Raw genomic sequence first — 16,115 nt, 5'->3', positions numbered from 1 at the left:
TAATTGTAAGTTATTGATCATATAACAAACGTGTCAGACATAAGTTGTACATCTAGACAAGGAGCATGTTTTATATTCTACTATTTTGTTTGTGTGCCAAACGGTTTCCGAAAAAATAAAAAAAAGCTCGGGAAAAATTGTTTGAATTATGAAGCAAATTGTTAATAGCTGATCTTACATCAAATCTGTAGCCATTCTGGTTACCAAAGTTTGTTTATAACAAGCATTCGACAAAATTTTTTTTTTTTTTTTTTTTTAAGGTCATCGGAATTGCATCCTCTAAATGTAACTTTTACCAATAAAAATCATTAACAGTAAAATCATATTCAATAACTAATCTGTTAAACAGTAAATATTTCGGTCATGAATATTCAGATAGGTAAAATTACACTATTCAGCAAATTTTGTTTTCTCAACCTCGTAATTTTCAATAGGCGTTTTTCATAGATTTGTATGAGCTGCATAAGAATCTGTAAGTCGTTTATTCCCAGCACGTGCAGTTTTTGAATAATTACATTTTTTTTTAAATTGCAAATTTTCAACTTTGGAGGTGTGTTGTGCTTCTACAGTAATAGTTATTTGGTTGCTTTTGACATCAAATAATTTTCTGGACTCTCTCGAAGAAAATTATGTAAAGTGTTATTATATTATAGACATTTAAATATGTTTCAATAATGATAAAAATGAAAAGGACACAGAAAACGCACCACTTTTTGCTGATATTCTTCAATTTATTTCAAAAACTATGGGCGTAGGGGAAAATCTAACCATAGTATGCGATAGAGCAGACCTTCAGGCAATTGCTATTCATGATTTTATTCCGACTAAATCAGTCGAAGCTCTTACATTGTATAATAATGACAAACAAATACTGACAGAGATTTGATCCCCTGAATGTTGGAAAAGTGACGATTGCGCAATTTAAAAGAGGGTTAGATGGTCTTCAGATTTCCACCTTGGGACGTTTGTATCTTGCAAAACCGGAGATTGACGTTCTGGTTACGTTTTATAAAGATCCAAACGATCCGGATCGAGTGTGCTGGCGTACATTTGCAGATGATATCGATCAAGGTATTAAAAATTTACTTAAAAATATGTTAAATGTTGAAAATATATAGTTCAACTCAAAGGATATATGTACTCGAATAAGGGAGTCAGAAGTATCCTTAGACCGAATTGGACTTGTGAAGGACCATTCGATAGCTTACAGAGAAAAAACAATTTGTACCAGTTGATATACTCTCTTAATATGTACTACCTTTTAATACTCTCTATCTTGATCAAGAGGATAGTATCTAATAGGGAGAAACCGCATTATCCATTTTCCTTCTAGTTTCTGTATATAATCGCATGTAAAGATTCTGTAAAAGATTTGATAGATTGTGGTTACCGGGGCACATGTTAGAGAATTTTTTCCGATTTTAGGTTGAGAATCCTAGTTGTAAAAGATTAGAAACGCTAAAAAATACCGAAAAATTCGGATTTCTTATTGATGTTTTAAAATTCATATAATTATTACAGTAACAGCATATTATCATAAGTATTGTCCACGATTTTTTGCAAACTTTTTGGTAAGGTGCACTGTAGTTGCAAAAATGAAAAACCCATTTTTTTCGACGTCTTTTTGTGAAAGAGTAACTTATGATTTTAATTTTTGTATTTCCTTTATTAAATATGTATATTTTACGATATTAAGTATTTCGATATTCAGCAAAACAACATATAAATTAAAGAAGATAAATAAACTCAATAGAAACTATGTTGCATGTGTTATATTCTAAACTACCTGACGTACCCGCCCTTGCATGGGCTTGTGTTTAGTTTGTGAATTAAATTTTAGTTCGTACATAAAGATAGGTTATAATATCATGAATAAATAAGCAACATAAGATTTTAGATTATGGGGTATAAACTATCATAACAGATAATTGTACTATATTACAAATTTGTTTTTAATTATTGCGTGCGCAAGCACACAGTGCCTCTGCGTTGGTCTCGCACATCACTATAGTAAATCCTCAAGAGTGTTCGAAGGCTCCTCGGCACTGACAAGGAGGGATCCTCAGGTGTAACGCTGACTTTTTAATGAGGTTTAGTAGAGTGATAGAACTTGGAATTATGAAGCCAATGATATTTCTTTCAGTGGCATATGACCATTAGTATGTGAAATATTTCGTGTTCATTGCCGAGGATCCTTCGAACACTCATCGAGGGTATACTGTACCGTTTTGCCAAGAACGCCGCCGATTTAGTGGCTAAGTCCTGTTTCACACATACATTCTTTAATATTTTCTGTCAATGATCCTACTTGAACAAAAGTAATCAAAAAGCCTGTCAGATATTCAAAACTCATCCAGCTTTCAAAATCTGTCGAAACTTTCAACACTTTCCAAACTTTCAAGACGATTAAGACTTTTAAGACCCATGACCTATCAATACGTTCAAGAGTTTTAAGCTTTGAATCAGATTCGAAGTGATTCGAATTTGTTGCTCGAATTCAAGACAATTTCGAAACGGTGCCGTAGAAACGGACACCGCGTATGTGTGAAATGGGCCTTTTTGCGAAGTCGAAAAAAATTCTCTAACACGTGCCCCGGTAACTACATTTATCAGATTTTTTTTACAAAATCTTTGCATGCGATTGAAAAGGGGAAATAGAGGAAAAATGAAATAATCCAAATTTTCCCTGTTTCTACTCTTTTGGTCGAGATAGAAGATTGAAAATTGGTCCACGTTCTTGGTAAGCTATCGAAAGGTCGACCACAAGCCCCATTCGGTCTAAGGGCAATTTTGGCTCTCTTATCCGGCTGTACCGTTTAATGTTTTCACGAAACTTACTTTTTCATTTAATGTTGTATGTATTTAACGCCCTCAGTATTTACTGTCAAGGAACTTGAAAAACTGCCAAATTTGAGAATTGATTCGCCGCCAACAGAAATAGCAAAGTTGAGAAGGAGAGGAGCGCCAAATTGGCAATGTGAGACAAAAAATATAAGAGATCTTTGTGAAGATGCATTACAAAAAGTCCGACATCGTGTCAATGAACGAAGAATTTGGATAAAGCAGTTTTTTAAAGATTATGACAGGTACACTCATTTCAGTTTTTTATTGATAGGCTATTGTACATACAAGAATGTCGAATGTTTTTAATCGGGATATTAAATTTTTGCACACGAAATGATTGATTTTATTGATCCATATAATTGATAATTTACTGTGTTTTATGACATGGCTTCACAAATATAGTCAATATCAACTTTGGACGTGTGTTGTGCTTTTACAGTAATAGATATTCAGTTTTTTTGACACGAAATAATTCTTTGAACTCTCCTAAACAAAATGATGTAAACTGTTATTATATTAAATTGAAAAGCATACCGAAAACGCACCAATTTTAGCTGATATTCTTCAATTTATTTACAAAACTAAGGGTCTATGAGAAAATCTAACTATAGCATGCGATAGAGCGGACCTTTCTGTTAACCCCTTAACCTACGATTTACTTATCACATATTCTACAAATATTTATAACTTTAGGAGGGCGCCGCCGCTAATATTTATATTTGGCCCGATTATCGTATTACAGGTTATGCCTGTAATATTCACTTTTGGCCCGATCATCTACTACGGGCTATGCCCGTAGTTGTAGGTTAAGGGGTTAAGGAAGGTGTCAAGGAAAGTTACAAAATCTGTATTGTTTTCATTAGAGAAGCGAAATGTAGTTCAGCAAAACACGTAACGGCGGCAGTGGTACTTTTTTCAAAATAAATGGAAGAATATCAGCAAAAGCTGGTGTGTTTTCGGGGGTTTTTCCCCTTCAATTATTATTTAAACATATTTAAATGTCCATAATATAACAGTTACATAATTTTGTTCGGGAGCGTCCAGAGAATGATGTATTTCTTGACAAAAGCAACTGAATAACTGCTACTGTAAAAGCACAACACACATTCAAAGTTAAATTTTGCAATTTAAAAAAAAATTGATTTTTGCAAATACTTGGCCTGCTGAAAAAAAAACGGATTGCAGTTTCGTATTCAGCTCATAAAGTTCTATTAGAAACTTTTATTAACGGTTATGAGGTAAGAAAAAAAGAAAAATGTGTTGAACAGTGTTATCAGTCGTCGTGTTATTAGATGCTCATTGTCAGTTAATTTTATAGTAAAGATTGTTATTTTCAAGGGATAATTCATAATTTATTTTTTCCCATACCATCCAAGTCCCTATGTCAGGATAAATTCCTTAAATGTATTGACCAAGACAAGGGACAAGCAAATGAGTAATTAGTTGCGAAAATTCGCAACAGTATAGATGCACATTGCCATTACCTATGTAGTTTTATCAGCCTTGGGGGTGCCAGTGACCCCATAGTGGCATATTGTACGTACGAAAAATATAACAGTGCCGTTCTGGGATTAATGGTATAAGACATAAGACATAAGAGTATAAAATTTAGAAGTTCATAAGCATAGCTCTTCCGAAGTATACAACAGATAAAATAATAATATCACAAGGTTGGTCATAAACTTTAGGTATTAAGAGAATTTCGCCTGGAGTTGGAAGTAGGTTTGTAAATAAAAGACTATGTCAACACCTATTTTTAATGAACATTTGTTCTAAAATAAATTAATAAATGTTCATTAAAAATAGGTTTTTGGTGTAGTTTTCTATTTACAAACCTACTTACAAATCCACCCAAAACTCGCTTAACAGAGTACAGGACTATTGAACGATTAAAATTGACGGTTACTTTTGGGTTGGATCTCTTAGATACCAAGTAATCGTCAGATTTGTACTTTTTACAGTCTATTGTGTACGCTATTTCAAGTAATTTCAAACAAAAGAATTGACAGTAAGTTGCAAATTATTGTATTTATTGAGCGCTGAACATGATTCTGTACACTGCGCAACTATAATCCGTATACATTAGGGTGGTTGTTATTTTCAACATCCGAATTTTTTCTGCAGTAACCCCCAAAATAGTTCCAATCAGTAAAAAAATAATCTGTGAAATGAAGTTTGAGCTGAATCACATAAGGGGGAAAGGAGCCCCTGGGCCCTTAAACATTTGAATAATTACTCAACAACACTCAAAGTTGACGTTATTCTATTATCCTATAATTGTAAGTTATTGATCATATAACAAACGTGTCAGACATAAGTTGTACATCTAGACAAGGAGCATGTTTTATATTCTACTATTTTGTTTGTGTGCCAAACGGTTTCCGAAAAAATAAAAAAAAGCCCGGGAAAAATTGTTAAAATTGTTTTACTTTGATAATAAAGACTAAAAAAATGTGTATTTCGTAATTTGGAATGCTAAAGGACTATTTTTTAGAATCTTTTACCTCGTCAGTGGTAGAAGTTATGCAACTCTGGTATAAATGAAACAAATTTTGTTGGATTCAAATATTAGATATTTTAATTCAAAGAATAGGTATAGGTACCTAGAAACAGGTACGCACAAATCGTTAAAAAATCAGGTTTTACCAAAACTTAAAAAAGTTTTGTGATTACTTGATCCTTAATGCCCCAGGATTACATTGAGATAGTTAATAATGTCACAATCCGAAATTTAAATTTTAGTCCATGTGTTTTATGACTGTGCATCTACACGCCAATACGGCTTGGTGAGGCCATTATTAAACTGCCAACTTGAATACGTTTAGCGCTATGACTACTCCAATTATTCGAATTTTTTCATAATTTTTTCTTTAAGCATGTGTCTTCCAGAATCACTAATAAAAAAATGTTTTTTTTTTATTTCAACAGTATTATACCCCCTGGACAATACTGCTCTTAGCAAAAAGTTCGACACTATATAATATTCAATATAGTGTCGAACTGTATTCACTATATAATAATCAACAGGCTTCTATTCCAGTTCTGGATATGTATTACGTTACTTATACTCAGCAGTTCAAAGAGATTGGGCCCCGGCTGTGGAACATAGTGTAGTGAATATTCAGAGCTCATGCCCACCGAAGAAAGTTAAGAATTTATATGTAGAAAATAACAGAAAAATAATTTTGTTTATACATGACGCATCGATGAAAATTTTTCTCTTGGTGGTGTAATAGTTTAAAAGAACTGAACAATTTCTATATTTAAAGTTTTGTTCTATCTCGTACCGTTACAAAGTTACATTTAAAAAAAATGAAAAAACGTAAAACATTCATGTTAATTTTCATTAAAATCAAAATTTTCGGGTTCGGAACCTTCTCTTGTGAGTCCGAATCGAAGAAAAGGACAGCGAGTGAAATTCGAAAAGGTAGTCAGAGTCAGCCAAAGAGCAGCCAAAAAAATACAAAAAGCTACGAATCCGTGAGAACATGTTAATGCAACGATGAAACCTTTTTATTTCCGGTTCTTCGTTCATACAACTCTTCTTAGGATACTGGTAAGATTTTTCTGATTAAATTGATACCACACATGAAATAATTTGGATCATATTTACTTACAAAATTATATCATGTTTGGTATCATTTTAACCAGAAGAATCTCACTAATATGTTAATAAAGTTTTCATTAATTGAGAATCAAAAATAAAAAAGTTTTAAAGTTCCATTTGTGTTGTCACATCGATACGCGGCGTTTTAAACTTTTTTCTCTGCCTCAGCTCACCGTCGACTCAAGGACGGAAAGCGCACGTGTTTACATTTTCGCTCGACTGTTCCAAGGGGATTCCGCCGGAATCGTCGAATACGCTCAGTATTTTTACTCCCGCTGGTAAATCGAAAAATTTATATGTATAGCTTAAAACGATTCCCGAGAATTGCACTACACGATGAAACAAACCGTATCGAAGTTGATCTAGTAGTTCTTAAGTTATAAGCGAACATAGGGACAGACAGACTTTCTTTCATACATATACATACATATGCATATAAGGATACTTCTGACATTTAGTTTGTGTAGTAGTGTGTAGAAGTTCACCGGTTTATAGTCCAATATTAATAACATTGAAAAGTATACTGCCTAGAGTGGGGTTCACCGGTGACCCCCACGGCATTCAACGTGTTAATAATACTGACTTTTGCCTTGGGCTCTGCAGACTCTAGGGGCGGCTCTACTTCTTAATGTCTAAGGTTGTTGAATACTTTTGTGAACAACTGTGTCTGAAATAAAAAAATCTGTACATCTCATTACTAATATTTTGACATTTCGTAGAAATAACAAAGGTCACGTGTCACGGTCCCAGTTACGTCAAGTTTTTACCACCGCGACAGTTTTGCTTTCCCAAGAAGAAGAATATGCATTGGAACAAAGATATATCGACGATTTAGGCTTCAATTACATCTGGTTTTTAAAAGAGTTAGAATCGAAACCAGTTGAGTCACCGCTTTATGATTCTGTGTTGGAGGAAAAGAAGAAAATCAATTCTGAAAAACCGGCTTCGAAAGCTGATATGAATGAAACAAACATCGTATTAATTTTAGCTAAAATTAAGGCCAAGGTTGTACGAGGAAGAGTAAAAGTAAATTATTTGATATTTGCATTTTAATATTTTATTTTCTAATACATTTTCCGTATTTGTATTTCTGTCCCAAAATTTCGTATTTCTATTACCTTTGGAGAACATTTAATTTTATTGGAAATGCAAGTTATATTTTTTTTATCTGTTTAATTACTTAATGGATAAACTTCTGAAAAGCACCCACACGCGGTGACCTTGACCTTGATCAAGATCACTCTCCTGAATAACCTCCAAAAGGTTTAAACCGCCAATCGTGGACTATAAAAAGTTACGAACAAAAAAATGCTTGAACTGTCTCTAACCAACTCCGATCAGTGTAATGTTTCAAAATTAATTAGGGATAGTTTAAGAAAAAAAAATAATTCAGAGTTGGTTAGAGACAGTTCAAGAAAAAAGGTATCATTATTATCACCGCGGATTTTTCGCGGAGTTCAACGACGAAATAAGCAAGTACTTATTCTACCAGTTTGTTTTTTAAGGGGGGAGACTCCTTTGGGGCCAACTCCGAATCGATCGAAGCGCTGATATAATCAATCGGACACTAACGAAAACACATAATCGATAATTGGAACAGCTTAATAATATGACATCTAACGGCAATACCCACAAATAAATTTTTTTCCCCATTACCATCAAGTTGGGTTTGTGTATTTACTACGCGAAGACAGTGTTGCCTGACAGTATCGATTTTTGACAATTCTGCCCATCAGGAGAACGATGGAATACCTACGGCTCGTGGCGAGATTTCGACTCTCGCCGAACATAGGAACAGAATGGTGCGACTGAAAGAGATTCAAGAATGAAGCAATACTTACGTACTAATGTGTGCAACGATAAACCTTTTCTATTTGTACTAGCAATGATGCTAATTTTTTTTATTACATACGAAATACTTGAAATGGCATTCCCGAGAAACAATAGTTATTTATCATTTATTGACCTAATTAATGGAGATGTTATATACTTACACATATATTTCATAAAAAGATGCAAAAACTCTCTTGTATCGCGTATACATACATGGTTCCCGTTGATTGTGTGAGTGCACGGACACAGCACACGGGCCACGGAGTCTCCCCCCTTAACTAGCTCTAACTAATTCAGAACAATATAATGCTTTGAACAGTGTTTTTTTTTAACTACATACCTATGGTCTGTTTTTCGAAAGAAGAGCCCTGGGAGGTAGGCCCGACTTTTCGCGGTGTTGTCGCGATTGCGAGACATCTACGGCACTTGCATCTCTCTCACTCTTTGCGTCTTGGCCAATGACGTTCGACCGTCGACGTGCGTCCTCGTCTACGGTCGTCTGACTGCATCGTACGCATTACAAACCTCTCGAGAAGGACCTACCTACAATCTCAAGTAGTGGGGACTGCGTTCGGCACGCGCCCGTCAATCATCCATTGCCTGCAAATAGCGGGGAATGTTGAAGAGACGCTGAACGTTGTCACACGTCAAAAGTTAAAATACACGAATAAGAAAAAGTATATTTCTTTTGAAAGAATGTATTATAACCAAATATTGAGCAACATATGAAAAGGGGAATAAATTAATACGAAGGTTATTATACGCTACACGTGGAAATCGCAGGGTAAAGAAGGAAGTTGGTTTACCGAGAAAGAGACACACAGTGGCATTGAGACCGTGACAACGTCGCACGAAATACGCAGCTCGCGTTGGATCTTGGATCCCCACCAGGCCACGTGCCGAGGTAGGGCGACCCCCGAAGGCTCTTCTTTCGGAAAACAGACCATAGCTCTAACCAACTCGGATCAGCATAATGCTTTGAACAGTATTATTTACAGATAGTACGTTACAAAAGTTCAAATTTTGTTTTGTGAATAACTTTTTAATAACTAGTGATCAGCGGTTCAAACCTTTTACAGGTTACTCGGAAGGGCGACTTTGATAACACATGTGAAAATTAGGGTCATTAGGGTGTGAGTACTTTTCGGATGTTCACCTTTTTTGTAATTATGTAGAATAGGGTCCAGCTCGCCGATTTCAATGACCTTGATATATGTATGTTATAAATGTCAATATCCTTATTAATTTTATATGTATACTTTAACATGTAACCGCCGCTATTTAGTTTCGAAGTTATGCGCATATTTTTAACAACATGTATAGTATTTTTTCAAGGTGCTGCATAGTCTACAGCTCTAATATTGTCATACATGTCATACACTGTAAGATCATTGTCTCTGGGAATTGCTCGATGTTTCTTTACTTTTCGTAATTCGAGATAATTATTTCCCTATACAATCAGCTTCAAATGTTTTGAATGTTTACTTACTCTTGTGTCTGTTTCAGTAAATGTAACCTGTCTGTTTACTTCACGAAACATTTCTGTTCTAAAGCAATAATAAACATAAATAAAAGGGAATTACACGAATTTTTGAGTATATGCAATAATTACAACAAACTAATCAGTTCTTTGATTAACCCTTCTATTGTGTTCATAAATACGTACGCCTATTATGTTCGGGTCATATAGACCCGATAAAGAAGTACATGTATAATTTTATAAAATGGACAATAATACCATGACTGTATTCTTGTAGGATAAAGAGATACAATTATTATGAAAATATACAACACAATAAACATTTATTTAAAGAATTATTAAAAAAGCAAAAGAAGGATAAACACTTGAAACTGATAAAGTATGCTTGTGACTTCAGGATTCAAGTTGATATTTTCTGATCTATGACGACCAGACCGATGTGGAGGTATCGATGACGATATTATTTTTCCACTTTTGGATTCACATGTATTATCTGCAGTTCCTTCATTACATAGTATACGTGTTTAATTCACTAAACTAGAAGATGTATCTCTAGCACCTGATAAGTTATCTTCAGTTACTCACGTACTAAGATCCATATTCGATATCACAATCGGAAAAATATTCAAAATTGTTTTCACTCATTTTCGGACAACTAACTGCTACGACTATGTACTTGCTTGTGACTGAAGAAATTTACTTGTGGCGAATTTCGTTTTCAATCACGGCGTTTCTCACTGTTCTCAGATAACCAATACATTGTTGTTAGTGGAACGACGTTTTTTTTAGTGACCCGAACGTAATAAATGTAACAATTATTGTTATATATATTTATAATAAATTTCATGAAAAATTCTTTCAACATTTGAAAATATACATGGAAGTTAACAAAGTCAACAAACCTGTACGCAATCGAAGTCTAAATAAGAAAGTAATATTAACTTAGAAATTCGATCGGGTCATATAGACATAGACCCGAACACAATAGAAGGGTTAAATGAAAAGTAATGCACAGTAACATGAATAACGTTAAATATGGAAATGCAATGAAATTCGATTGTAATGAGTTAATATTTAAGTGTAGTATAGTGTTTTATGTTAAAAAAACAGAATAAGAAGCGTGTTACAAAAATTGCAACATAAAAATTAATTTGTAATTAGGATTTTTGGTTTCATAATATACGCCTTCCTTTTCAAGACATTTGTCGATTTATCGGTTATCAGTTATCATATATCGTTCAGTCAGACTACCGTGACGGGAATTTTAGAAAATGAATTGGGCACTTATCCAAATACAGCTATTGATTGGGCTAGTTTTGGTTGGAAATTATATTTATGTTTTGTGGGTGGAGAAACGCTTTGTCTAGATCGAGGGCGAAGCGAAAGTGTCAAGTGGAAATACAATCAAGGACGTCTCGTTACTAAACAGTGGATTTTTGGTAGCATCGAGCGTTCAAGCAAACGTTCATTTATCGAATCTGTTTGTAATATATCTTCTGAGACTTTACTTGATGTTATACGCAAATATTGCAGATCAAACCCGGTACCACCATCATTTCTGACTGTTGGAAATTTTATAAATTCTGAATAAAAATGTATTGATCTTCATACGTTCTAAACCTAATAGTTAACGACATATTTACAAAATAAGTTTTAATACATATATAGGGTGTTTAAATATTAAATAGATGCTTCCTAATCCTTAGATCGGACGTGGCAGTAACATTGCTTGGCTAGTTCGCTCGCCAGATTTAACGCTGCTCGATTAGTTCCTCTGGGGAACATTAAAAAATGAAGTTTATCGCGAGCCACCAACGACGACGGCCGAAGATATGCGAGAATATATTATTAGTACATCTGCCGCAATAATTGCAAAAGCACTAGAAAAAGTTCTTCGCTCATTCATAATCCGGTTACGCAAGTGCATTGATTGTAATGAACAACACTTCGAACACCGCTTGTTGCCGTTGGTGTTTCTGTTTGTCGTTTTGTTGAAGGTGGATAGTCTATCTTTTGGATGCATGATTCTGTTCATTTTGCGATTTATTTTACTTCTAGAGAAACCGTTCTGTTGTAAGGTGGTTCTAACATAGTTGAGTTATAGCAAAGACCAATGGATACTTTCCCGGAAAATACCGGGAAACGTTGGAGATGCTGAAACATCGTAATAACATCAACAGAGATACAGGCTACCACCTGAACCCAATCTAGAGATCCCTCCTCCCAATTTTTAATTTTTCAGCTGACCAATTAACATTTCTTCTGATTGGTAAGCAATGAACAGGAACATGAGCAAGCTCCAGTATATTAGAGGAGCACCACAAGGCACACATCAGTATCAGTGTGTTTTTCGATCCTCTAATGAAGGTAGCTGCAATGCTTGCGAAATGTTGAGAAAACAATTCCACAAGGACACGGCTTACACCCGAAAGCCTCAACAGTAAGAACTGTAAGATGTCGGGCCGTGAAAGGCTCAAATCTCTACTTAGTTTTCAATGATTTGATATTAATTACTTAAATTACCTTCATAACATATATCAAAATCATTGGCAGGGTGGACTCTATTCTATATAGTTATCGCTTCTTTTTTATTATGTACAAATTGTAGTTGTTATACGTATCTTAACTGACCAGTGTTGAAATTTACCAAACTTTGACACAATACTATATCTCTATTTTTAATGACACTGGAACCCAAAATTGTTATATAACATTAGTACAATCGTCTATGGTTTCATAATCTAATGCTATGGGTTTTGTTTTATGTGTAGGTAATCGAGTTCATGCGTCAATATGATCTTCATAAAGAGTTTGTTATAAAAAAGACTGAATTTTTACGAGGTCTCGATCAACTCCGTTGTAATTTAACTTGTACAGAAATGGCGACTCTGATAAATGTTTTTCGATCACCTTTCAGGTACAACATTTATTATATTGATTTTAAAATTGAAAATGAACTTACTCATGTGGAGTTACACACAAACTTTGAAAGAATTGATTTTATTATAAACATTTCTTTTTTAAGCGGTTGTTTTTTAATTAGATGTAACATTTCGATTAAATTACTTTATTCTTAATTATTATAATCGTGTTATATTAATACTGTTAATGTAAAAAAGTCTTATAATACAAACATTAAAGAAGTTTAATTAAATTTAACTTTATCCTAGATCTGATCAGGTACGCTGTGGAGAAAAATTCGTTTCTATAATTCTTTTTAATTTAATTTAGTTTTTGTTTTTGTAGATCGTTTCATAAAATATAATATATAGCATTGACGTTTTTTTTTTTTCATTTCTCTAGAAATTTAAGTTGTTATACGTATCTTCTTAATAATTTTATAATCGATTATTTAATCATTTTAAAATTGAAGGAAGTGACTTGTGAATGAATTTTGAGCAGCGTTTATGATACGAATGTATTAATGACACATTTGACAATGTTGAAATTACAAGAACTAATATCCCGTTGAACATTTTATTTTAAAGACCAGATTACGTGGATTACGTAAAGTTTGGAGATGCTGTTGAGGAAGCTGTTGCCACTGGAGGTCTAGAACGAGAACCACTGTTAACGCCAGTGCAGCATGTCCCCCCGGAAGCTTCTCCTAAAACATTCTTGAATTTCGATGAGAGACGTATGGTTACGATAGCAATGGACAAGTTGTCCACGATACAACAGCCGAACCTCGAAGAGCTATTCCAGGTAAGTACACATATACAAAATATACCATTGAAAATAATTAGGGAATATTATATGCAAAAATTGAATTGTGATATTAAATTGTAATATTTCAAATTAGACATTTATTCACTTATATTTTAAGAATTTTAAATACTGAATACTATAAATATTTAACTAATGTTATAATTGTAAAACTTTAAACATAATGTTAAACATAAAACAAATACGTATTCCTTGATATGAACTATGAGTGAGACAAAATCGTGGAAATTGAACTTAAAGGCATAATAGGGTGAATAAGAACTCATAGACTAGTGAGAGTAGATGAAGTTTTGCTTAAATAAAAAACTGTATGGGGGAGAAACGAAACATATAATTATCATATTAATGCAAATTAATTCTTTAATATGCAATTCGTATTCTTTTGTTTCAGGATTACGACAGAGAAAATATCGGTACTGTCTCAAAAGAGTGCTTGATCAAAGCACTTTCCGTCAGACGTATGCTACAATTAATTAGTATCAGAGAACTTGACACTGTGCACAAATGTTTCTCCATTGAAAGAGGTGGTCGGTTGGAAATCGATTATCGGGCACTTTTACGAGCCTTGTATCTCATGCGGGAAAACAAGAAGCATGTTCCCTTCTAAATTGTTCACTCAATCACGCAAAAATTAAAATCTAATGAATAATTTTAAAATCCATTAATAAAAAAGAGTTTTATATAAATTATTTTTCTGGAATGACTTGAATTTTATTATTAAAAAGAAACATAAGTAAAAGTTTCCAAATGAAAAAAAAAATATCACAAATCAATGCTGTACGGTTTAACATTATTTGATTTTAATTTATTGTTTAAGAAATAACAATGACCGTAGGTAACAAAAATGAGAAATTATATTGAAGTATGATATTATATAATATTCTTGATAAAAGCAAGATTATATTTATTGATGCTTCAGGAGAAAATATGTTATATAGGTATTTAGAATAAATGAAAACAACATGAGTGATGTCAAAGCACAAAATTATTTAATTTTTTTTTAGCTATATTATGTTTTAGCATTTACTGCCTATCGAAAATGAACGGACTCATTATTTATTCAATTTTAAACTGATTTACTGTAGCAAAAGAAGATATTCTAATTATTATGGAACCTAATAAAAAGACACAGTCGATTGAAGGAAGGAAACTGTTTGTTTAACTGGTCATTGTATTATACTATTACTAATAAACCTGAATTTTAAAAAAGCAACACGTGATTTGAATAAACACAGAGAAGGGATGGTAAATAGGATAGAAACTACTTCGTTGATTAAATCCATTCAGTTAAAAGTTATTTCATTACGCTCTACTCGGGAAGAACGGAACTTTCCGTGGGACATAAATCACCAGATGCTATTTTAAGGATCGTTTACACCTAGAACATTTGTCGGCGGACACAGGTTTGCGGACGAAGTCTTCCGACGTCGCCGGATAGTCGGAGGACTGGCTATCGACATTGTTCACACACAGGCAGGGACTTAAACCGGTATGATTTTGATACCGGTATTAGGCCATCAACGCTATACCGAAACCGATATTACCGAAAACTGCTATATAAATATCGTTATTTTTACGGTTTCTATAAGAGCATGGCTTATACAATAGGATTATATAGGGCGAAGGTACAACCGAGAATACCGGTATAATATCAAGTTGGAGATTTAATACCAGCAAAGATCAACGTGACAATGTTTATCAACATCACCGATTTTGCGTATGGAATCGTGTATGGAACACTTACGTTAGTGAATGGAAAAAGTCTTACGGAAATCTTTACGCACAGACTATTTTCAAGAAACAAAGTGAAATTATTCGTTAATTATTAGGTTTACGGCTAATAAAGGTCAGTACTTTTTTACTTAAAATGTAACGCTCTTCGATACTTTGGCATAAGAAATAAAGCATTTCATTTAAAAAAACGATGTTAATCTTCAAATCTCCGAAACGCCGCACTTACAAAAAGAAATATATGCATTACATAATGCATCCTTCCGAACCATACAACTTTTCTCTACAAAATTTTGTCATACAAGAAGTTATTCAGGGCGAACAAGTTGCGTAGACCACCCTGTATATGTATATGTATACATATGCATATAATCTCTCGTGCGGTGAAATAGCTTTCCTTATAACCGTAGCTTTCTTTCTATTAACGGAATAACTAAAGACAGAAGCTTTATATAAGTTTCTTCGTTCATCTTTAAAGAATTGTTCCAACCTGTAGGTGTAAACCGCAATTCATTTAATAAGTTTACATGTAAATAAACTTTTTTTTCATCAAGCATTTGGCAGGAACCTGTACAGGCATCGGTCGGCCTCCGCAGGTCGGACTGTTCAGGCGAAACTGTCAGTCGGCCGGAACGTGTGTAACGGCCTTAAGGGTCCGAATTTTATGACAGGGAAATTTTACCCGCGTAGCGAGCCAATGGCCGAACTGAGGACCAACCTGCGGTCTTTTATGTAGCTCGAATTCGCCTTTAGCAATCGATGACGACCAGACCCTGAAGTTCTTGTGCAGGTAAATTAAGAAAAAAATGCATTAAAGCAAAAATTCCCAAACCATGTACAGAAAAATTAAGGATTGTTTTTTGAAATTCGGATTGAGTTTAAGTAATCATTTAC

At 33.8% G+C, this 16,115-nt stretch overlaps 1 protein-coding gene across 1 annotated transcript in view; it reads left to right on the top strand.

Moving 5' to 3' along the window:
• LOC107195049 overlaps positions 1-14,097 on the top strand; it is a 30,282-nt gene extending 16,185 nt beyond the window's left edge. The window contains exons 7-12 of the mRNA XM_015584812.1: positions 879-1,071; positions 2,876-3,086; positions 7,171-7,477; positions 12,536-12,681; positions 13,253-13,469; positions 13,882-14,097. Coding sequence (XP_015440298.1) covers positions 879-1,071; positions 2,876-3,086; positions 7,171-7,477; positions 12,536-12,681; positions 13,253-13,469; positions 13,882-14,097 — 1,290 coding nt within the window. The remainder of the gene's footprint in view (positions 1-878; positions 1,072-2,875; positions 3,087-7,170; positions 7,478-12,535; positions 12,682-13,252; positions 13,470-13,881) is intronic.
• Positions 14,098-16,115: the final 2,018 nt, after the last annotated feature.

The sequence above is a fragment of the Dufourea novaeangliae genome, unplaced genomic scaffold (genome assembly GCF_001272555.1).
Source record: "Dufourea novaeangliae isolate 0120121106 unplaced genomic scaffold, ASM127255v1 scaffold46, whole genome shotgun sequence".
Classification (NCBI taxonomy): domain Eukaryota; kingdom Metazoa; phylum Arthropoda; class Insecta; order Hymenoptera; family Halictidae; genus Dufourea; species Dufourea novaeangliae.
The sequence above is the reverse complement of the archived record's forward strand: the minus strand, read 5'-3'. Positions and strand labels throughout refer to the sequence as shown.